At 47.8% G+C, this 23864-nt stretch overlaps 2 protein-coding genes across 6 annotated transcripts in view; one reads left to right on the forward strand and one right to left on the reverse strand.

The window, feature by feature from the left end:
* NRG2 (neuregulin 2) overlaps nt 1–4638 on the forward strand; it is a 197637-nt gene extending 192999 nt beyond the window's left edge. The window contains exon 10 of one of the 3 annotated variants that reach the window (XM_018050297.1): nt 2698–3707. In XM_018050297.1, coding sequence (XP_017905786.1) covers nt 2698–3466 — 769 coding nt within the window. In that variant the 3' untranslated portion in view covers nt 3467–3707. Of the gene's footprint in view, nt 1–2697 lie in introns of all 3 variants that reach the window. The other 2 variants (XM_018050296.1, XM_018050298.1) reach the window with 2 other exon arrangements.
* The window catches only part of PSD2 (pleckstrin and Sec7 domain containing 2), a 72777-nt gene continuing 56618 nt past the window's right edge, over nt 7706–23864 (reverse strand). For 2 of the 3 annotated variants that reach the window (XM_018050299.1, XM_018050300.1), the window contains exons 9-16: nt 22657–22747; nt 21508–21551; nt 20270–20460; nt 20027–20097; nt 19459–19616; nt 16703–16847; nt 15200–15343; nt 7706–9876 (exon numbers count right to left, since the gene is read on the reverse strand). In XM_018050299.1, coding sequence (XP_017905788.1) covers nt 9667–9876; nt 15200–15343; nt 16703–16847; nt 19459–19616; nt 20027–20097; nt 20270–20460; nt 21508–21551; nt 22657–22747 — 1054 coding nt within the window. In that variant the 3' untranslated portion in view covers nt 7706–9666. The remainder of the gene's footprint in view (nt 9877–15199; nt 15344–16702; nt 16848–19458; nt 19617–20026; nt 20098–20269; nt 20461–21507; nt 21552–22656; nt 22748–23864) is intronic. The other variant, XM_018050301.1, reaches the window with a different exon arrangement.

Raw genomic sequence — 23864 nt, forward strand, 5'->3', positions numbered from 1 at the left:
AGCAGTCACTTCCCTGAGGCAGATTTTAGCTTCACCTTAAAAAGGAATATTTCCCCACTGTAGCCATCAGCCAAGGGATGAACTGTCCCTGAGGGAAGGGGAGTCCAAGTCACAGGGGTGGCTGAATGCAGGGACTAAAATGAGTAATTGGGCAGTATGAGTCCTGGTTTCTGCCTGTTGTTGTTCAGTCACTCAACTGTGTCCAACTCTTTGCAACCCTATGAACCTGCAGCACACCAGGCTTCCCTGTCCTTCACTATCTCCCAAAGTTTCCTCAAACTCATGTCCATTGAGTCGATGATGCCATCCAACCAACTCATCTTCTGTCTCCCCCTTCTCTTCCTGCCCTCAATCTTTCCCAGCATCAGGGTCTTTTTCAGAGTCTGCTGTTCGAATCAGATGGCTAAAGTAAACTGGAGCTTCAGCATCTGTCCTTCCAATGAATATTCAGGACTGATTTCCTTTACGATTGCCTGGTTTGATCTCCTTGCTGTCCAAGGGACTCTCAAGAGTCTTCTCCAGCACCACAGTTTGAAAGCATCAACTCTTTGGTGCTCAGCCTTCTTTATGGTTCAACTCTCACATCCATACATGACTACTGGAAAAATCATAGCTTTGACTAGATGGACCTTTGTTAGCAAAATGATGTCTCTGCTTTTTAATTCTCTGTCTAGGTTTGTCATAGCTTTTCTTCCAAGGAGCAAGCATCTTTTATTTTTCATGGCTGCAGTCACCATCTGCAGTGATTTTGGAACCTAAGAAAATAAAGTCTGTCACTGTTTCCATTGTTTCCCCATTTCCCCATTTCCCTATTTGCCATGAAGTGATGGGACCAGATCACACAGTCTTAGTTTTTTAAATGTTGACTCTGAAGCCAGTTTTTTCATTCTCCTCTTTCACTTTCATCAAGAGATTCTTTAGTTCCTCTTCACTTTCAGCCATTAGGGTGGTATTATCTGTATATCTGAGGTTACTGATATTTCTCCCAGCAGTTTTGATTCCAGCTTGTGATTCATCCAGCCCAGTATTTTGCATGATGTACTCTGCGTATAAGTTGAATAAGCAGGGTGACAATATGCAGCCGTGATGTACTCCTTTCCTAGTTTGGAACCAATCCATTGTTCCATGTCTGGTTCTAACTGTTTCTTCTTGTCCTGCATACAGGTTTCTCAGGAGGCAGGTAAGATGATCTGGTATTCCCATCTCTTGAAGAATTTTCCACAGTTTGTTGCCATCCACAGTCAAAGGCTTTAGCAGAGTCAACAAAACAGGACTATAGTTTTTCTGGAATTCTCTTGCTTTTTCTGTGATCCAACAAATGTTGGCAATTTGATCTCTGGTTCCTCTGCCTTTTGTAAATCCAGCTTGTATATCTGGAAATTCTCGGTTCACCTACTGTTGGAGCCTAGCTTGAAGGATTTTGAGCATTACTTTGCTAGCATGTGAAATGAGCACAACTGTGCAGTAGTTTGAATATTCTTTGGCTTTTGCCCTTCTTTGAGATTAGAATGAAAACTGATCTTTTCCAGTCCTGTGGCCACTGCTGAGTTTTCCAAATTTGCTAGCATAATGAGTGCAGCACTTGAATAGTATCATCTTTTAGGATTTGAAATAGTTCAGCTGGAATTCCATCACCTCAGCAAGTTTGTTCATAGTAATGCTTCCTAAGGCCCACTTGACTTCACATTCCAGGATGTCTGGCTGAGTGATGGTGAGTGATCACACTATCATGGTTATCCAGGTCACTGAGACCTTTTTTATACAGTTCTTCTGTGTATTCTTGCCACCTCTTCTTAATCTCTTCTGCTTCTGTTAGGTCCTTACCATTTCTGTTCTTTATTGTGCCCATCTTTGCATGAAATTGTTCCCTTGATACCTCAACTTGAAGAGATCTCTAGTCTTTCCCATTCTTCTCTATTTCTTTGCATTGTTCACTTAAGAAGGCTTTCTTATATCTCCTTGCTATTCTTTGGAACTCTGCCTTCAGTTAGGTGTATCTTTCCCTTTCTTGTTTCCTTTTCACTTCTCTTCTTTTCTCAGCTATTTGTAAGGCCTCCTCAGATAACCAGTTTGCCTTCTTGCATTTCTTTTTCTTGGGGATGGTTATGGTCACCACTTCTTGTACAATGTTATGAACCTCTGTCCATATTCTTTGGCACTCTAAGAGATCTAATCTCTTGAATCTGTTTGTCACTTCACTGTATAAGCATAAGGGGTTTGATTTAGGTCATACCTGAATGGCCTGGGTTCACATCCCAGCTTGACCACTTCCTGGCTGTGTGAACCTTCAGTAAGTCACTTAAATCTTTTGAGTCTCAGTTTCCTAAGGAGAACTATGGCATTAATAGAAGCCTCTTACAGATTTACTGTATTCGATGAACTGGTACACGTAAAATGCCCCAGCCTAAGCCTGATCCAAAGTAACTATTCAGGAACACTGGTGCCTGAACATCCCCACAACCAAGGACCACTGATATGTGTAAGGAATCACCCAACAATGCTATGGAATGACCACTGTGTTTATTCCTGATTCACAGATAAGTAAACTGAGGCTCAGAGAAACTAAGGAAATTGCTTAGGGTCACTGAGGAATACCAGCATGGCTCCTGAGGGAGGGACCCTGGGCTAGACTGCTGCTTTGCGTCAGGTCTGCCCCATCCCCCGGCCACCGGCCCATGTCTCTGCCTCTCCCCGCAGGTATGTGTCTGCCCTGACCACGCCCGCGCGCCTCTCTCCCGTGGACTTCCATTACTCGCTGGCCACGCAGGTGCCGACTTTTGAGATCACGTCCCCCAACTCGGCGCACGCCGTGTCGCTGCCTCCCGCCGCGCCCATCAATTATCGCCTGGCGGAGCAACAGCCGCTCCTGCGGCAACCGGCGCCCCCCGGCCCGGGACCAGGGCCTGGGCCCAGCGCGGACATGCAGCGCAGCTACGACAGCTACTACTACCCCGCAGCGGGGCCGGGGCCGCGGCGAGGGGCCTGCGCGCTGGGCGGCAGCCTGGGAAGCCTGCCCGCCAGCCCCTTCCGCATCCCGGAGGACGACGAGTACGAGACCACGCAGGAGTGCGCGCCCCCGCCGCCGCCGCGGCCGCGGGCCCGCGGCGCGTCCCGAAGGACGTCGGCGGGGCCTCGGCGCTGGCGCCGCTCGCGCCTCAACGGGCTGGCGGCGCAACGCGCACGCGCGGCGCGGGACTCGCTGTCGCTGAGCAGCGGCTCGGGAGGCGCCTCGGCCTCGGCCTCGGACGACGACGGGGACGACGCGGACGGGGCGCTGGCTGCCGAGAGCACGCCTTTCCTCAGCCTGCGCGCGGCGCACGACGCGCTGCGCTCGGACTCGCCGCCGCTGTGCCAGGCGGCAGACAGCAGGACTTACTACTCCCTGGACAGCCACAGCACGCGGGCCAGCAGCAGACACAGCCGCGGGCCGCTCCCACGGGGCAAGCAGGACTCGGGGCCCCTCTAGGGCCCCCTCGCCCCCTCCGCCTCGCCCGCCCCACTGTCTCTAAGGAGAACAGAGACCGCCGACTGGAGAGAGAAAGGAGGAAAAAAGAAATAAAAATATTTTTATTTTCTATAAAAGGAAAAAGGTATAACAAAATGTTTTATTTTCATTTTAGCAAAAATTGTCTTATAATACTAGCTAACGGCAAAGACGTTTTTATAGGGAAACTATTTATATGTAACATCCTGATTTACAGCTTCGGAAAAAAAAAAAAGAAACAAAAAAAGAGATGGGCCAATTTTTTGACTCTTTAATAGAAACCTATATTGTGGTGCCTTTTGCTGTACGCTAATCTGGAGCTCCTGGAGAGAAGTGTGGGTTGTGCGGTTGGGGGAATGTAGGATCCCAAGCTGGCGGGGGCAGGGGTGGGGGGTGGTGAAGAGGAAGCAGGGAAAAGAGGCCACGTGTTTGGGTTCGGGTGGGGGCGAAGGTAGGAGGGTCCCAAGGAAGAAAGTGAGGTCCGGAGTAGCTTTTGCCCCCTCGTAAGATCTGGAGTTCTGGTCCCCCTTAGCTGTGGGTGGGGATCCTAGGCTTGCAACTAGAGTTGGGGTCAGGTAAAGTCCAGGGGGAGACAGGCCCAGCGACAGCAACCAGAATGGGGAGGGGGCCTCCCCGCTCCTCACAGCTGCTAAGGAAGGGGGCTCTGAGACAGAGGTCTTCCCAACAGCCTCGGCGGGGGAGGGGGCAGCTCTGCCAGGGCCCCAGTGTTGTCGGCTCCTCCCCTGTGGCCTCCAGGACGCCCCTCCGTCCTCTGCAGCACCTTCGTTTACAGGTCGTCTTTTCTATTTTACGCCTGCATGTCCTTTGCATTTCAGATTCTTTAGATTGGATGCATGGTCACACTGGGACCGAGAAGAGCCACTCAACAGTGTATTTGATTCCCTTTTAGCAATAAAGTAACACCATTTCCTTCTCACAGCCGGACTCCCATCCCCCACCCCACTATGACTTCCACTTCCTCTCCAGCCCTGACCTCCCCACCCCACAAAACTGGGTCCACTGCTAATTTGTCAAAAAGGTTATTGTTTAAAAAAAAACACCTAAACAAATGGGAACCCTGCCCCTGAAATGTCCAAACACCTGACTGTTGACACTTGAACATTTTTATATTATAAATAAAATCAGAAATAACTCATGTTTGACTGTGTGTGCCTAGCCCCTAGGTGAGGAGGGAAGACAGAGGATGAATACCTGTGATGGAGATGGATGGATGTTGGTGTGGAGGTTGGAGAGAGCCAGAGCAGTTCCTGGGAGGAAATGTGTTAGTCACTCAGCCGTGTCTCTTTGCAACCCCATGGACTTGTAGCCCACCAGGCTCCTCTGTCCATGGGATTCGCCAGGCAAGAATACTGGAGTGGGTAGCCATTCTCTTCTCCAGGGGATCTTCCAGACCCAGAGATTGAACCCTAGTCTCCAGCATTGCAGGCAGATTCTTTACCCATCTGAAGCAGTTGGGGGGAAAGAGACCCTCCCTGGCTCCAACTCTCAGAATGGGATCCAACCCCCCTCCCTGTTCTGAGAACATTCACCAGGTGTCCCCCAACGCCTCTCCCCTACCACTCTGTGGCTGCTGGGGAACCTGGCCAAGGGGCTGATGCAGATTACTCTGCTTTGAGCTCAGCCTCAGAACGCTGGCCCAGTTCCTGCCTTGGAGCTGCAGGGGGGCAGAATGAGGCAAGAGTTTCCGGGCCTAGGTGGGTGAGAGGGAAGGGTTGTAAGGTTGGCACTGGAGCAGCTGAGGCAAGATGACCCTTGGGGCCTCAGGCATGTCACAGGCAAAGTCTGGACATGAAAATGGCATAATGGGTACCCTCAGCTGCCAGGAGGTGCTGGGGTTTTTTATACCCCCTCAAAGCCAGGGCTTGTCTAAACTTGCAGTCTCTGATGGAGAATACATGATCTCAGGCATGGAGAAGGCAGATGGAGGTCCAGGGTGAGCCTTTTCCCTCATTGATTAATGTTACTAAGTCAGTACCCAGGACTAGGAACCATTAGATTCCAGCCAGACACAAAGGAGTCAGCTATCCAAAGAGTTCAAGTGGTTGATGTGTGACCGTACACACAATGAGCCCAGAACTTGTGTGGTCAGTTCAGAGACCTACTGATAAGAAGGATGGAGAGGCCTAGGGTTGAATCTGCTTGGGGATCAACAGGGCCTGAATTCACAAATTCCAGCTCTGCTGTGTGACTTCTCTAGGCTGCACTTGCCTCAGCTGGGAAATGGTGATGCTAATACCTACCTCAAAGCATTGCTGTAGAGATTATATAAAGCACCCATTGCTTCTGGCATGTGATAAATGCCTATTAGTGGCAAATTTGATGATGGTGATGAACATGTCCTGTGCTTTGCATTCTTGAGTCACACAGAGAGTGGCAAAAACTGGATGAAAGGGAGATGATATAGAAAAGTAAAGAACTAGACATGTATTTATGTGGGGACATGGTGAGGGGTGGGGGAGGACCTGCTACAAAGAAACAAAGAAAATTAATGAACTAAGTGCTATACAAACCTGAAAATCATTGACTTCTCCAGCCCCTATCTGATGATCTCATCCAGATCCTTGTGCTGGCTATTGGCTTTAAAATTTTCTGAGAGCCAGTAATCTCTCTGTGTGATTTTTGATCTGTATGAAAACCCAGAATTAATTCTGAATGAACCTCTTGGTGAGCCCATTGCCCTTTTCTTGACCCAGTTTAATGTCCTTATTTGACCCTTCTGAGGGCCTGAGTTACCTACCTTCTAAAATTTCACCCAGAAACCACTTTCCTGACTCCAGTGAGCACACTGACCTCTTTATGACCCCAAGTAATTATGAATGCCCTCTCAATGAACCCACTGACCTCTCTATGACCCCAACTAATTGTGACTGACCTCTCAATGAACCCATTGCCCTGTTCATGATCCAGCTTCATGTCCTCATTTGACCTTTCTGAGGGCCCAAGTTACCTACCTTCTAAATTTTGACTCAGAAACCACTTTCCTGACTCCAGTGAGCACACTGACCTCTTTATGACCCCAAGTAATTATGAATGCCCTCTCAGTGAACCCACTGACCTCTCTATGACCCCAACTAATTGTGACTGACCTCTCAATGAACCCATTGCCCTGTTCATGATCCAGTTTCGTGGCCTCATTTGATCTTTCTGAGGGCCCAAGTTACCTACCTTCTAAATTTTGACTCAGAAACCACTTCCCTGACTCTGAGCACACTGACCTATGACCCCAAGTAATTGTGAACGACCTCTTGGTGAACCCACTGACCTCTCTGTGACCTCAACTAATTATGAATGACCTCTCAATGAACCCATTGCCCTTTTCATGACCTAGCTTAGTACACTCACTTGATCCTTCTGAGGGCCCTAAGTTTTTACCTTCTAAATTTTTAGTCAGAAACCACCTCCATGATTGCAGTAAATCCATCTATCTCATGTCACCCCAATTAATTCTGAATAACCTCTTGATAAACTCACTGACCTTCACATGATCCCACTTGGTACCTTTATTATCTGGTCTGAATTCTAAGATACCTGCTGAGAGTCTAAGGCCAGAATCTAATCAGTTTCCTTGACTCTATCAGCCACCTGTTCATTCACAGGTGTGAATGGAACCTAGGAGCAGGGGTGGCCAGAGAGGCCCCATTTTCACTCTGCCTCTCCAGTTCTGCTTTAGGGCATCTTTAGTATGGCCTACCAAGAAGAAGTATAGCGCTAAGAAGGGCCTTACTACTACCATCCTGTCCCCCAGGAGCACTTAGGACATTCAGGCGGCTTCCTGAGTCACTCTTCCCCACTCCTCCAATTTTTCTCAGCCAGGTCATTTTTGTCTTGTCTCCCCAGCCTTTCCAGAGTCCCAGATGGGAATGGTGACTGACCATCTCCCTCCCCATTAGACTGTGAGCCCCGTGTGGACAGGGATCTGGTCAATCCTTTTCTCACGATAGTATCCCCAGCACCCAGCACAATGTGCAGCGCTGTTCATCTCACTGAATGACTGTATGGAGGCTCAAGAGAGGCTGTCCTCAAGGGTCAGCCCCCAGGGGTCCCTGAGCCTGCAGCCACTTCCCAGGACCACCAGGTGGCGCAAACCACTTATTGCATCTCACCTGCTGTCCTCCAAGGCTCTGGATTTGGACAGTCCTGGAAAATGGACATAGGAGCAGAGGGAACATGTGGTCCATTGGAATGCAGAAAAAAAAAATATTAGAACTTTGCTTTAGATTTATTTTCATCTCATTTTTTTAAAATTTCTATTTTGTGTATGTTTTATAATGTACATATTTTAGTACAGTAGTACATGTATATAATTTATAATAAATAATTATACAATTAAGAAAGTGAACTAAAAGTTTTTTTTAAACTGATGGGAGGCACAACTAGTGCTCAGGGAAGCACACCTGTCTGCAGCGGACGGAGCCTGCTCCTCTGCTTTCACTTACCTACCCTCAAGAGGTGGAGGGTGGGAAGCAGACCCCCAAACTCAAAGGATCTTTGAGACAGCATAGAGAAAAAGTACAGAGAGCTTTTTATGTTGCCACATTGCTCTTTCAATTTCACTTAAATGAACATTAACTTCCCCTCAGCAAAATGAAGGTGCCAGATGGTTTGGTTATAAAATACATTCAGCTGATCCAAATTAAATAATCTGTATTTAAATCACTACATCTCTCCACAGATTCACAGGTCCCTTGCATCAAATGTGAGTGGGCTTGTAAATGTCGGGTACTTAGTTGCAAGGTTGGCTTATCTTATTATCTAAATATATTACCACTGAGGTCAAACTGCTGGCCAAACTACAGTAATCTGTTTAAAAAATAGAAAGGATTTACTCATCACAGTTGCATTGAGGGTGCCATCACCCCCACCACTTGTCAGTCTGAGGAATGCAGGGTTTAAAAGATGCTAGTCTGTGATCATCACGTGGCAAATTATCCTTTCCTTATCTAAGGATAAGACATGTCCTTAACTAGCATTTCTGAGTCACTCAAAGAGTGTAAGAAATATAAGCCTAACATCAACAACTTGTCATTCCACATTTCCTCAAGAACAAGAATTAATGGCTTCCATAAGCTTCCCCCACCAAACATCTTTGGGTTTGTTGACAAGTGGCTATGTGCAAGGCAGAGTGTCTTTTATTCCTGTAGCAGTAGATCTGTACAAGAGGTCACCTCTGGGCCCAAGAGACCTGGCAGCACCAACATAAAGACCAAAATATAAGCAGGGCCGCGGTCCCATCCCACTCACACCCCAGGACACCTGTGGGACAGACGGGGCAGCACACACACACACTATTTATTCCAAAGCATTAACTGTAAGAGCAGTTTAGATCACAGGTCAGCCGGAAGAGGGGAAACAGGGAGAGAGGAGGTCACACTATCTCCATCTTCTCTTCCAGAGAGTCAGAGCCTCCAGGGGCCAAAAAGCAGCCCTCCTCACTAACAAGTGTATCTGAGATAGGCTTTTCCATACCTCATTTCATCCTCTGATATCAGTTCCAAAACCATCTCTAAAGGGGTAGTTTATATGTGTATATAATTCTTATATATATACATTTATGTCATTATAAAAGAAAGCAGGAGTGGTCTTGATGGATGGAAGGTGAGCTTGGCACTGAGGGACAGGCCTGAGAGCTGGGCTGTTGCCGGGCAAGGCAGGAGAATAAGGTGCAGTTCCCAATGCTGCTGAGTGGAGGGAGAATTGGACAGTGCTGGTGGTCTGCAGACCTGCTGCTGGTCAATGCAGAGGAAGGAGGAGGAGAAGGGGTGGTAGTCCAAACTGAGACCTGGGGTTGAGACCTGCCCTCAGAAACAAGGGAGATGAGGGGAGGAACTGTGAGAAGAGGAGAGCCTCGGAAGCCAACCGCCCTTCCTGCTTCTCCAGTGAGATGGTGTCTAGAGCATGCACACAACTGGCCTACAAACTGAGGCTCCAGGGTGGAGAGGGAGGAGAGGGTTGACGACAGGCTCTAAGGCCCAGAGCAGCCCTAGGATGCAAGATCGACACCATGAATAGCATCTCCATCTCCTTAGCCCGCAAGGCTCTCCACACCCCTCTGGCTGCCTAACAACTGTCTGCAGCTTGTCTGAGTGGCCCCTAGCTGGAATTGTGCTCACTGGCCCCTCCAGGGGCATTGCCTGCCTCTGAGGCCTGCCCATCCTTGCCAGCTAAGTATCAGGCCCAGTGGTATCCCTCGGGGCTTTGCTGCCAGTCACAGTTCCATGGCCCTGGCTGAGGGCAGGGCTCGAGTGTGTCTTGCGGAGTGAAGGGTCATCCCCCTCCAGGGTGGCCAACCGGGCCTCAATCCGCTCCAGGTCATCAGAGCCCACTTTGATCTTCACAGCCAGGAGGTGGATATAGGTCTCATAACGGCTTTTCTGGGAAAAAAGCAGAGAAAGGCCAAAAACAAAGTCAAAAGATAAACAACAAATTGCAAAAAAAAAATTTGTACCTTATATGACAAAAGACTCTCTCTTTGATATTTAGAGAGTTCTCACCAATCAATAAAAGGCGATAAACAATTTTAAAAACAGGCAAAGGGCATACACAGAAATTTAACTCATAATTTTAAAAATCAAAATTAATTGGCAATGACTTATTGGATACGATAGCAAAAGCATAGGCAATGAGAGTGAAAATAGACAAATGGGATTTTATCAAAATTTAAAACACCTCTGTATCAAAGAACACAATCAATAGAATGAAAATGCAATCTACAGAATGGGAAAAATATTTGCAAATCATTAATCTAGTAAAGGTCTAGTATCCAGAATATTAAAAGGGGGAAAAAGCTCCTAGAACTCAACAACAAAACATAGCCCAATTTCAAGATGTATAGAGGACTTGAATAGACATTTCACCAAAGAAGATACACTAATGACCAATAAGCACAAAAAAAGGATGCTCAGCATCATTTTGCTGCTGTTGTTCAGTTGCTAAGTCACGTCCAATTTTTCCAACCCATGGACTGCAGCACACCAGACTCCTCTGTCCTCTATGAACTCCTGGAGTTTGCTCAAATTCTTGTTCATTGAATCAATGATGCTATCTAACCATCTCATCCTCTGCCACCCCCTTCTCCTTTAGCCTTCCATATTTCCCAGCATCAGAGTCTTTTTCAATGAGTCAGCCCTTCATATCTGGTGGCCAAAGTATTGGAGCTTCAGCTTCAGCTTCAGCAACAGTCCTTCCAGTGAATATCTGGGGTTGATCTCCTTTAAGATTGACTGGTTTGATCTTGCAGTCCAAGGGACTTTCAAGAGTCTTCTCCAGCACCACAAATCAAAAGCATCGATTCTTCAGCACTCAGCTTTCTCACATCCATACATGACTACTGTAAAACCATAGCTTTGATTATATGGACTTTTGTCAGCAGAGTGATGTCTCTGTTTTTTAATATGCTATCTAGGTTTGTCATGGCTGCAGCCAATATCTTCAGTGATTTTGGAACCCAAGAAAATAAAATCTGTCACTGCTTCCACTTTTTCCCCTTCTATTTGCCATGAAGTGATGCAACTGAATGCCATGATTTTAATGTTTTAAATGTTGAGTTTCAAGCCAGCTTTTTGACTCTCCTCTTTCATCCTCCTCAAGAAGCTCTTTAGTTCCTGTTCACTTTCTGCCATTACAGTGGTAGAATATCTGAGGTGTATGTATATATGCCAATATCTGAGGTTCTTGATATTTCTCCTGGAATTCTTGATTCCACCTTGTGATTCACCCAGCCTGGCATTTCCCATGATGTACTCTGCATATAAGTTAAATAAGCAGGGTGACAATATTCAGCCTTGACGTACTCCTTTCCCAATTTGGAACCAGTCAGTTCCACACCCGGTTCTAACTGTATCTTCTTTACTGGAATAAAGTTTCTCAGGAGATAGGTAAGAATTTTCTCTTTAAGAATTTTCCATAGTTTGTTGTGATCCACACAGTCTAACAAAGGTCCGTCTAGTCAAGGCTATGGTTTTTCCAGTGGTCATGTATGGATGTGAGAATTGGACTATAAAGAAAGCTGAGCACCGAAGAATTGATACTTTTGAACTGTGGTGCTGGAGAAGACTCTTGAGAGTCCCTTGGACTGCAAGGAGATCCAACCAGTCCATCCTAAAGGAAATCAGTCCTGGGTGTTCATTGGAAGGACTGATGTTGAAGCTGAAACTCCAATATTTTGGCCACCTGATACGAAGAGCTGACTCATTTGAAAAGACCCTGATGCTGGGAAAGATTGAAGGCAGGAGGAGAAGGGGACGACAGAGGATGAGATGGTTAGATGGCATCACTGACTCAATAGACATGAGTTTGGGTAAACTCCAAGAGCTGGTGATGGACAGGGAGGCCTGGCATGCTGTGATTCATGGGGTCGCAAAGAGTCAGACATGACTGAGCAACTGAACTGAACTGAACACATTCTAAGGCTGTAGTGTGGTCAATGAAGCAGAAGTAGATGTTTTTCTGGAACTCCCTTGCTCTCTCCATGATCCAGCAAATGTTGGCAATTTGATCTCTGGTTCCTCTGACTCTTCAAAACCCAGCTTGTATATCTGGAAATTCTCAGTTCACATACTGTTGAAGCCTAGCTTACAGGATTTTGAGCATAACCTTGATAGAATGTGAAATGAGTGCAACTGTATGGCAGTTTGAACGTTTTTTGGCATTACCCTTCTTTGGGACTAGAATGAAAAACGACATTTTCCAGTCTTGTGGTTACTACTGAGTTTTCCAAATTTGCTGACATATTGAGTGCAGCACCTTAACAACATCATCTTTTAGGATTTGAAATAGCTCAGCTGGAATTTTGTCATCTCCACTAGCTTTTTTCAAAGTAATGCTCCCTAAAGCACACTTGACTTCACACTCCAGGATGTCTGGCTCTAGTTAAGTGAGCGATCATACCACCATGGTTATCCAGCTCATTAAGACCTTTCTTGTATAGTTCTTCTGTGTATTCTTACCACCTCTTCTTAATCTCTTCTGCTTCTGTTAGGTCCTTACAATTTCTGTCCTTTATTGTGCCCATCTTTGCATGAAATGTCATGTCACAACATGCATGAAATGTTCCCTTGGTATCTCTAATTTTCTTGAAGAGATCTCTAGTCTTTCCCATTCTATTATTTTCCTCTATTTCTTTGCATTGTTCATTTAAGAGGGCCTTCTTATCTCTCCTTGCTACTCTCTGGAACTCTGCATTCAGTTGGGTGTATCTTTCCTTTTCTCCCTTGCCTTTCACTTATCTTTCCTCAGCTTTTTGTAAGGCCTCCTCAGACAATCACTTTGCCTTCTCACATTTCTTTTTTGGGGGGATGGCTTTGGTCACTACCTCCTGTACAGTGTTACGAACCTCTGTCCATAGTTCTTCAAGCACTCTGTGTACCAGATCTTATCCCTTGAATCTATTTGTCACCTCTACTGTATAATCATAAGGGATTTGATTTAGATCATACCTGAATGTCCTGGTAGTTTTTCCTACTTTCTTCAATTTAAGCCTGAACTTTGCAATAAGGAGCTCATGATCTGAGCCTCAGTCAGCACCAGGTTTTGTTCTTGCTGACTATATAGAGCTTCTCCATCAATATCATTACCCATCAGGAAAATACAGATTGAAACCACAATGAGATTATCACCTCACATGCATTAAGATGACCACTATCCAAAAAAATAAATAAATAAAGTAACAAGCATATTGATAAAGATGTTGAAGAATTAGAATCCAAGTACACTATTGGTGGGAATGTAAATTGATACAACTACTATGGAAAACAGTGTGGTTATTCTTCAAAAAGTGAAAATAATATTACCATACAGTTTAGCAATTCCACTTCTGGACATAAAAGCAGGAGTGAAAGCAGGATCTCAAAGAAACATCTGCACACCCATGTTCATGGCAGCATTATTAACAGTAGCCAAAAGATCAAAGCAACCCAAATGTGCATCAGCCGATGAAAGGACAGACAAAATGTGGTGTCCAAATACAACAGAAGAGCAAAAGGAAAGAAATTCTGATACATGCTACAGTAGGGGTGAAGCTCGAAAACCTTATGTCATGTGACACAGGCCAGTCACGGAAATATAAATTCTGTGGTTCCACTTGTATGAAGCACTTAGAGTAGCCACATTCATAGAGACAGAAAGTAGGACTATGGTAGTCAAGGACTAGGGCCAGGAGGAAGGTTCTGAGGAGTATGTTGTTTAATAGCTATAGAGTTTCAGTTTGGAAGATGAAAAAGTTCTGGAGATTAGTTGCCCAAGAATATGAAAAGATTTAACATTACTGAACTATCATACTTAAAATGGTTCCTTAACCATTGATTCCTTAACCTTAACCATGATCAATCTTACGCTATGCTTTTTAAATCACAATTGTTTTAAAAACTTTAAACCAAGTTAAAACACCAATGAGACACCACTTGCTAAACCTATCATATTAACGAAGACTGTGTCCAGTGTTGCTGAGGGTATGGAGAGAGAGCTGTGTTCATGAGCTATTAAAGGGGCTATAAATTGGTAAACAATTAGAAGGGAGGTTTGGCAGTGTCTGAGGTCTTGACTCAGAGCTTCAGGCCCTCACTACCATCGTGGGAGAGGCAGGGACTAAGGGTCATAAGATTCTGTTCTCACCCAGCTCTGCCACAGAAACTGAAAAGCTCTTCGTTTTGGGCTCTACCCCCCCTACCGTCCATCTGCCCTGACACTTCACCCCCCAGTTAAGCCAGGCTGAGGGTGAGAAAGACCAGGGCTTTGGAGGCACAATCAGTCGCCTGGTTAGGATCCTGACTCCTTCACTTAACTGTGTCGCCTCAAGCACATGATCCAACCTTTCCAAGCCTCAATTTCCCCATCTGTAAAATGGGGATAACAAACCCACATCATACAGTTGATATGAGGATTAAATCAGTCAGCATAAGGGAAGTGAAGAGAATCATGCCTGGCAATCAGCATGGTTATTTTTTACCTTGCAGAGAGTGGATCTGAGAAGGCTTCTGAAAGCTATAAAGCATCATGTTTTTCCAAAAGGCATGATTTATTTTTCCTCTCTCCTCTATACCACAACAGAAAGTCAGTGTGGAAATCTAGAGACTGAGATGGGCGATTCCCTGCCCCTCCACTCCAGGGACTTCCTGGCTTGGTCTCGGCCTCTCTTATACCTGTGCACCCCCATGTACAGGTCAGTCCAAAATGGACAAGTGGTTCCTGCCTTCCTCCCCTCAGCCTACCCTCATCCTTCATACAATGAAGGCAGAACACTGTAGGGCAGAAGCAGGGTAGGGGGCAGAGACAAAACAGAAGAAAGGGAGAGCTCAGAAGGAGAGGCCAAGGTGCTCTGCTTGATAAACCCACTGAGAGAGGCACCTGAGATGTGAAGGGGGGAAAGTCACATGGAGAGGGCTTGTGAGCTCTGTGGTTTGCTTGTAGAAGCTTCCCGAAAAGCTGGGCCTATGCAGAAATTGGAGGTGAAGCAGGGGCTTGAAGAAGGATGCAGAGGGCCAGGGAGGTCTCTGGTAGATACACAAGTGAGTTGTCTGTGCAGCTGGGCTGTGCAGAGACTGGCCCACAGGTGACTGCAGTTCGTGACCTCAGGGGAGCCCCCAAAGTGGAGTGCTCCCAAAGCAGGAGTCCCTGGCTGTGGAAAGATGTGGAAGGAGAAGCTGGCCTCTTCCTCCTGCCCCAGCCCTGTCCTTCCAAATCCTCCTGTGATGGGCCCACCTCAAACGTGAGATAATGCTCCTTCAGCCGGTTCTCCTCAGCCTCCTTGGACTTGATGCCCCGCTCAACTGGGTGACACTTGTGCTCAGCCAGCTCTGCAGTCACCTGCCTCAGCTTATTCTCATGAGAGCGCAGCTGCTCCTCCTGCAAAGATCAGTCATGGACGGTGAGGTCCCACCCTCAGGGGGTCGTAGGGGTGGGTCTCATCCAAAGGAGAGCTGCTCCCCCAAGGGGAAACCGAGGCCTTGTCAGGGCCATCCAACACGCAGGGGCAGAGCCAGGCCTGTGCCTGAACGAGTGCACCTCCACCGCCTTCCTTCGTCCCCTCCCACCATTGGCATCAGCTCCCCCCGGAGCCTCCCCAGCAGGCTCAGGAGATGCGAGGCCCTCACTCTCGTGTGTGCACACTCCCTGACATAGACACACAATCACCGAGACTCAGCCCGGCGCCCCAGGCTTCATACGATGCACATATCCTCTCATACTCATGTCCAGACACATCTGAAGGCCACAGACCCAGGATCACATCCAAAGACAGAGACACTGTCACTACCAGACAAGTGAACAGTACACCCCACCCGCCACAGGACAGCCAGACCCTTTTGTGCCTTATGGGCACTGGGCTGCGTATGTGTATGTGTATGTATGTATACACACAAACATGCGTGTACTTGAATGGTAAGTGTGCCTGTGTGGGAGCACCAAGAGTGCTGGCACAGCTGTGGACACAAGCAACAGCCCCAGGGGCTCCACAGAGAAGACCCCAGACACTGGCCCATCAGGAAAGGGCCCTGACAGGATGGAAAGCATGGCTTTGACCCACTCTCCACTATGCAAGTAGTAGCCCAGCATTTATCCTCTCCTCTCAAAAAAATCCCTGAAAAATGGAGTATTGATGTGTGTGTGTGTGTGTGTGTGTGTACATGTGCACGTGTGCACTCAGTCGTGTCCAACTCTTTGTAACCCCATGGACTGTAGCCCACCAGGTTCCTCGCCCATGGGATTTTTCAGGCAAGACTACTGGAGTCGGTTGCCATTCCCTTCTCCAGGGGATCTTCCCAACCCAGGGACCAAAACCATGCCTCCTTTGGCTCCTGCACAGGCAGGCAGATTCTTTACCACTGAGCCACCTGGGAAGCCCAGGAGATTTTTAAGGATTACAAAGAAACACGTAAGGGTAGATGAGGGAAGCAGCTGGATGAAGGGTTCTCCAAGTCTCGCCTGTCACTCGCTCCCCACGACACACACACTCACAACCATTCACAACCAGACACAGAGGACACCCACAGACCACACATCCACTGGACACACTGCCATCAGCACACCCATGCCACCATGCAGGGTATGACCTCAGCCCCCCGTGTGTAAGTGGGGGTGTGGGTGGGGGGATGGAGGAGAATGTCTGCTCTTTCGACTTGTCTCTCACCCCAGGACCAGGCACCGGGTAGACACTGCTGAATGAGGGGCCAGGGGAGGTGGCGTCGTGAGCCCAGGAGCTTGTACCTGGCAGAGGCGAGTAGTGCAGGAGGGCAACAGAGGCCGACAGAACTTCTTCATGGAGCTGACGGCAGCAGGGAAGGAGGGCGCTGAGAAGATGGCAGCCACCAGGTTGATCCTCAGGATCCAGGACAGCATTTCCTCTTTGCTCCTGGGGACGGGAGGGGAGGGGAGGGTGCACTGGCTTCTCACAATAGGACTCCCTATCCCCCACCCAGCACCCAGCACAGCCAGGTACAGAGAGGCCACAAAGACCTCCGTGTAGGTGGGCAAAGGGATGAGGGAGGGTGGCAGGATGGGGGCTGATGGGCCTGGTCATGTCCGCATAGGGAGCTCCCTTCTGTCCCAGCTCCCAGACAAGACCTGGATTTCTGTGTGAAAACGAAGCTGCCCAGCCAGGTCCAGAGCTAATGGCCTGGAGCTAGTGAGTCTGGGACCAGCAGGGGAGGTCAGAGGCAGCTGGGCAACTGGTCACCCCGACTCTGCCCTCTCGGCCCTCCCCCGCTGCCTGGTCCGGCATGTCCACGTCCACTCCTATCCTCAGAGTTCATCTGCCAGTCTCCCCCCTTTTAAGTTAATCTGACACATGAAACCTGAATTTCAAGTCATAGAAGGATGAGGTACAGCGGCGTAGAAAGAAGGCCTTATGGAGAAACCATAGGGTGAGTCTTCTGCGCCCATCACCCCAACTTTAAGTGGAGGATGATTTACAAAGAGTCCATCTGCCTTGTATTTAAAGACTTCAGTGCACATCAGAATCGCCTTGAGGTCTTATTAAAACACAATTGCTGGCCCACCTCCAGTGTTTGAATCAGGAGGTCTAAAAGATCTTCACAACCCAGATAATCACCATGGTGTGATCACTCATCTAGAGCCAGACATCCTGGAATGTGAAGTCAAGTGGGCCTTAGAAAGCATCACTACAAACAAAGCTAGTGGAGGTGATGGAATTCCAGTTGAGCTATTTCAAATTCTAAAAGATGATATTGTGAAAGTGCTGCACTCAATATGCCAGCAAATTTGGAAAACTCAGCAGTGGCCACAGGACTGGAAAAGGTCAGTTTTCATTCCAATCCCAAAGAAAGGCAATGCCAAAGAATGCTCAAACTACCGCACAATTGCACTCATCTCACATGCTAGTAACGTAATGCTCAAAATTCTCCAAGCCAGGCTTCAGCAATATGTGAACCATGAACTTCCTGATGTTCAAGCTGGTTTTAGAAAAGGCAGAGGAACCAGAGATCAAATTGCCAACATCCGCTGGATCATGGAAAAAGCAAAAGAGTTCCAGAAAAACATCTATTTCTGCTTTATTGGCTATGCCAAAGCCTTTGACTGTGTGGATCACAATAAACTGGAAAATTCTGAAAGAGATGGGAATACCAGACCACCTGACCTGCCTCTTGAGAAATCTGTATGCAGGTCAGGAAGCAACAGTTAGAACTGGACATGAAACAACAGACTGGTTTCAAATAGGAAAAGGAGTACATCAACGCTGTATATTGTCACCCTGCTTATTTAACTTATATCCAGAGTACATCATGAGAAACGCTGGGCTGGAAGAAACACAAGCTGGAATCAAGATTGCGGGGAGAAATATCAGTCACCTCAGATATGCAGATGACACCACCCTTATGGCAGAAAGTGAAGAGGAACTAAAAAGCCTCTTGATGAAAGTGAAAGTGGAGAGTGAAAAAGTTGGCTTAAGGCTCAACATTCAGAAAATGAAGATCATGGCATCCGGTCCCATCACTTCATGGGAAATAGATGGGGCAACAGTGGAAACAGTGTCAGACTTTATTTTTTTGGGCTCCAAAATCACTGAAGATGGTGACTGCAGCCATGAAATTAAAAGACACTTACTCTTTGGAAGAAAAGTTATGACCAACCTAGACAGCATATTCAAAAGCAGAGACATTACTTTGCGGACTAAAGTCCGTCCAGTCAAAGCTATGGTTTTTCCTGTGGTCATGTATGGATGTGAGAGTTGGACTGTGAGGAAGGCTGAGCGCTGAAGAATTGATGCTTTTGAACTGTGGTGTTGGAGAAGACTCTTGAGAGTCCCTTGGACTGCAAGGAGATCCAACCAATCCATTCTGAAGGAGATCAGCCCTGGGATTTCTTTGGAAGGAATGATGCTAAAGCTGAAACTCCAGTACTTTGGCCACCTCATGAGAAGAGTTGACTCATTTGAAAAGACTCAGATGCTGGGAGGGATTGGGGGCAGGAGGAGAAAGGGACGACCGAGGACGAGATGGCTGGATGGCATCATGGACATGATGGACGTGAGTCTGAGTGAACTCCGGGAGTTGGTGATGGACAGGGAGGCCTGGCGTGCTGCGATTCATGGGGTCACAAAGAGTTGGACAGGACTGAGTGAGTGAACTGAACTGAAGGTGGGACCACACAAACTGTATTTCTAACAAGTCTGGTGGCTATTTTTTACCACACTGGGCAGCATGCAGGATCTTAGTTCCCCAACAAGGGATCAAACCTGTGCCCCCTGCATTGGGAGCATAGTCTTAACCACTTGACCACCAGGGAACTCCTTCTAACAAGTTTTCCAGGAGATGCTGAGGGATCACGCTTGAGAAACACTGCTGTCAGGAGGGACATGAGCTGTCTGTGCCAAGCAATTACACTTGCTCTCATGGCTGCTGTGCAGGGGAAGCTAAGGGCACCTCCCCTGAGGTAGATGAGGCAAGGGTGTGGGGCAGGTCCTGAGCCCAGGGTGGGAGCGATGGGGTGCCACTTCTACTTACGGTGCCTGGAAGAGGAAGACCCTCCAGTCAGCCGTCTTCAGCTTGAGCACGTTGGACTTCTTGCTGTAGTCAGAGGCCCTGGTGGCCAAAGCGTGGTGCACACGGATGGCATTCTTCAAGTCACCCTCGGACAGGGCTTTGTCAGGCCTGTACTCATCCTGGACAGGCCAGGTCAGGGGTGGGCAAGTCTCTGTCATCACCAGGCTCTGGTTTGCTGACCCATACCTCCACCCTCACTGTCCCTCCCTGTCATTCTCCTTCTCTCTGTCCCTACACATCCCACCATCTTTCAGCTGCTGCCACTCTGATATCATACCCACCTCAACAAGAATCACCACACACTCCTCCCAGCACCCAGTTGGCCCCAGAAGCTAGAACAGGCCTTACTCCTTTGAAACCCCCTTTAAAAGGCCCTTCTCTGAAACCACCAAAGCCCTCGGTGAGCCAAAGTCAGGTCCTTGATGTGGGAGGATCCAAGATCTGCCTAAGCGCTAGGCCTTTCCCAGGACCCTCTGGGCAGGGGCTGAGTTGGCCCTTCCTGAGTAAAGATTCTGGGGGAATCTCTCACCTTCTGCAGGTACAGAATGGTCCCTTTGAGCACCGCGTAGAATTTCTTCCAGCCACGCCTCCCACGGGGCGCTAGGGAGTGGGGAGCGTGGGTAGTGTGGCCATAACACCCATCCCAGTATCTCCTCCCCTGTGTTCCCCTACATGTCTGCTGGCACGTGCATTCCCAAAGGAGCAGCCAAGGGGGTGCAGACCCTCTCTGGACTAGCATCCCTCCCCATGCCCTTCCCCGCCTGACACCCACTCCTCTTGCCATCCATGTCGGCGTGAGTCTTCCGGGTCAGCACACCATGCTTGTAGGTGGTGGCGCTGAGAGCTTGAGGGACATCCAGGAAGGGGTTGCTACCATCCAGGATCCGTGTCACCTTCTTTGTGCCTGTCCCAAACTTGTCATCCACCAGCTCAGACAGTGATTTCCTCAGCTCATCTTCATCACTAGGAAAGTACTAGGCTTGAGTACCACCTCCACAGAGGCCTCATCCCCATGCCAACATGCCCTCTTCCCACCAAACGCTCCTCTGGAAGCCAGTTAGAGGTGAGGAACAGAGATAAGGGGGTTTCAATTCCAACCATAGATCCAGACCTTTGACCTGAGTCTCCAATTCTGACCTTTGTCCTCTGAAATTTTATTTTGGGCCTCCAAGCTCCAATCTTCACCTTTGATCACAAAGTTGGAGACCTTACCACCTTCAGACTTATCCCCTGGTCTTCCCTCACCTCTCTGAAAGCCAAGCCCCAGGGAGAAGTAACCCATGGGCAGACTGCTCAAGTCCCAGGGACAGAAGGTCAGTAGAATAGGCCCCTAAAGTCTAGGTTCCCCACTGGAGCCCTGGTAGAAAAATGCCAGCTCTCCCCAGTTGGGTTGGGTTTCCTAACAATCCCTCCCTGGGATCTTCACATGGACCCCGAGACCCAGGCTGCCCTGGGGAGTACAGCATAGCAGGGTGGCAACTATACCCAGAAGCCTCTTATAGTCTTCCCAATCATCAAGGTCACCACACCTCTTTCCAGATGGCTGGGTACCTCAAGGTCTCACTGCCCTCTCAGGGGAAGAAGTTAGGGGGCAGTCACATCTCCTCATTGCCAAGAGCAGTCACCACTTCAATATGGTCATATTACTAGAGTTGTGAAGGGACTCAGAGCTCATGCCTGTCTACCTCCCCAAGGGGAAAGAGATATCATCATTGAAAATTGTGGCAATATCCCCTGAACAGAAAATCTGTTGTGAACATCATGAAACTAAGTCAAATTAATCTATTCCATAGCTATAAAACTGCACACTGTTTATCAAGACAGAAAATAAATCCAAAGGGGAACTCAACAGCAGGAGCTGGCCAGCTGGTCAGGGGTCACCAGGGCCCTGGGTGGGAGAAATCAGCACCATGGAGAGTAACCAGCATGACTTCCCTGTACCATCAGCCACTCCCTCGCCCCACTCCCGGTAATTCTCTCCCCATATTTGTGCTCATGGGCACTACTCACATCGCCCATTCCAGTTTTTCATTCTTGATGGAGTTGTAGAGAGTCTAGGAGAGGGGGAAAGAGAGGAGTTCAAAGAAGAGTCAGAGTCCATCTGCCTCTAGCAATGTGGATGCAGTGAGGGAGTACCTTTTCAGCCAGTGGGGCAAAGTAGGTGTTTGCTTCATACTTATTTATTGGACAGGTGAATGAATGGGGTGGGTGAGTATTGTTTAGATGACTGGATAGACTGAGGATGAGTGGGTAGATGAGCTGGTAACTATGTCAATGGGCCGAGAAATATGTGGGTGAGTGTGCACAGAGGGCTGTGTAGGAGAGTATGTGTGGGTGATGGATGAATGGGTAGGTGTAGGGACAGGTGAATGATTGAGTTGCAGGGTGGGTATGTGGATGGAAGGATGGATATATGGGAGGATGGGTAGATGGGTGGATGAGTAGATGGAGAGTAGGTGGGTGAAGGGACTGGGATCATTTTATTTTACTTACAAATACACCTTTAGCTAGTTCTTCCTGACAGTGAAGAACATAATTATGGTAAGAAGATTGATGAAGGCAATGTTCATTTTCTGACCTCCAGACTCACTATCCAATTGCCCACCTGATATCATCAATTCTCTCTAACTCATCCTCTATAACTGAACTCATCACCTATCCCCCAAAACATGCTCCTATTCCTCCAAAGTGGAGAGCTGACCAAACTTGAAAAGCCAGAGTTTTTTCAAAAGAAACTTTTCAAAAGTTTTCAAAAGAAAACTAGATTCCTTGTGATGTTTAAGGAATGAGTGGGCTTTTCCCTGTGGTGATGATACTGATGATTGTGGTGAAGGTGGTGGTGGTGATAAGGGTGATAAGGTGGAGGTGATGGCGGTGGCAGCTGTGACAATGGGTGGCAGTGTTGAGCACTATCTTGACAGAAATAATGATAGTGGAGCACTAAAAACAAATCTCACAAAGCCTACCCTCTGCCTAGCTCAGGGCACACATACTAGTCATGTGTTGAGCTGGATGGTCTCTCCTCTGTCCCAAAGCCATCATTACCCTGACCCCAGAATGAAGAACTTGGACCATCAGGATTTAGTGGAGCAGAAACCTCTCTCCTCCCCACCCATCCAGAACACAGCTGGGAGCATGGGGACCCTTAGCAAGTTATACCTTCAGCAGGTCTTTGGCAAAGTCTTGGCCATCATTCAGCTGGTCCAAGTTGGCAATGAATTGTTGGCAGGACATCTTCTTGCCAATGTTCTGTAATGGAGGAATGGTTCTGCCTGAGAGTAGGGATGGAGCCTGTATGGTCCCCACACCCTGCCCTGCCAGGCCAGAGGGGATGAGGCAGCATCAAGGGCAGTAATGAAAAGACTGCCTGAATTTCCCTTTGTCACTCCAAGGGTTTACAAAACTCTTTCACATTCAAGATTCTATTTGATCCTCAAGCATCATGAGTGGTTGGGGTTCTCCTCAAACCCAGATGAAGGAGTCAGGTTAGATGAAATAACAGCTGACATTTGCCAGGTGCCTAGCACACTCCAGGTATTGTACTTAACATGCATTATCTTATTTCCTTCTCACTACAAAGAGAAGGTTAGGTGGGTGTTATTATTATCCCCACTTGAAGGTAAGGAAATTGAGGTGCAGGAAGGTGAAGTGATGTGCCCATGATCACACAGCAAGGAAGTAGAAGGGCTGAGTGTGTCTGACACCAAAGCCCGTGCTCTCACCCGCTACTCCATGGTTAACTCTCCCAAGGTCACAGCACCAGGACTTGAACCCAGGCCTCTTGACTCCTGAGCAGAAGCTCTGTGTATTCCGTCACAACTGTCTCACCCTCTCACCTGTACAGAGGGGCGGCAAGACCTCCAAGAGGTAGGTGAAGTGAGGGAGAGTTTGGTCTTAAGAGAATCAAAAATCAATTTCCACCAACACACATGGGTACCCCATGCTGCGCTGCGCTGGGACCAAGGGAACCTGAGCAGATGGTTTCACTCCAGGAGGCACAAACAGACAAAGGGCTAGAATGACTGTACCCCAAATTTCTGCCTTTTTTTTACCAATGATTAGAAGAGGGGCTCCAGCCCCCCAAACCCAACATCTGATGTGCATACTTTCAGACTCTCCTTGCAGTGTCCATGCTTGAGGAAATACTGATGGCACTTCACCGTCGAGAAGAAAAAGTCCCTTGAACACTAGATATTTATTGGTGTAGGATTTGGTGGATTTAGATTTGCTATAAGGCAGTTTTTCCCAAGATTCACCTACAGATGAGGATAGGAATTCCCCCTGAAGGATTTCATAATCAAACAAGTTTATATGTTTCAGAGCTTTCAGTGTGCTTATGTGTTATTGAGAGTCTCCAAGGAAAGGAT

Source organism: Capra hircus, chromosome 7, assembly GCF_001704415.2.
Source record: "Capra hircus breed San Clemente chromosome 7, ASM170441v1, whole genome shotgun sequence".
Classification (NCBI taxonomy): Eukaryota; Metazoa; Chordata; class Mammalia; order Artiodactyla; family Bovidae; genus Capra; species Capra hircus.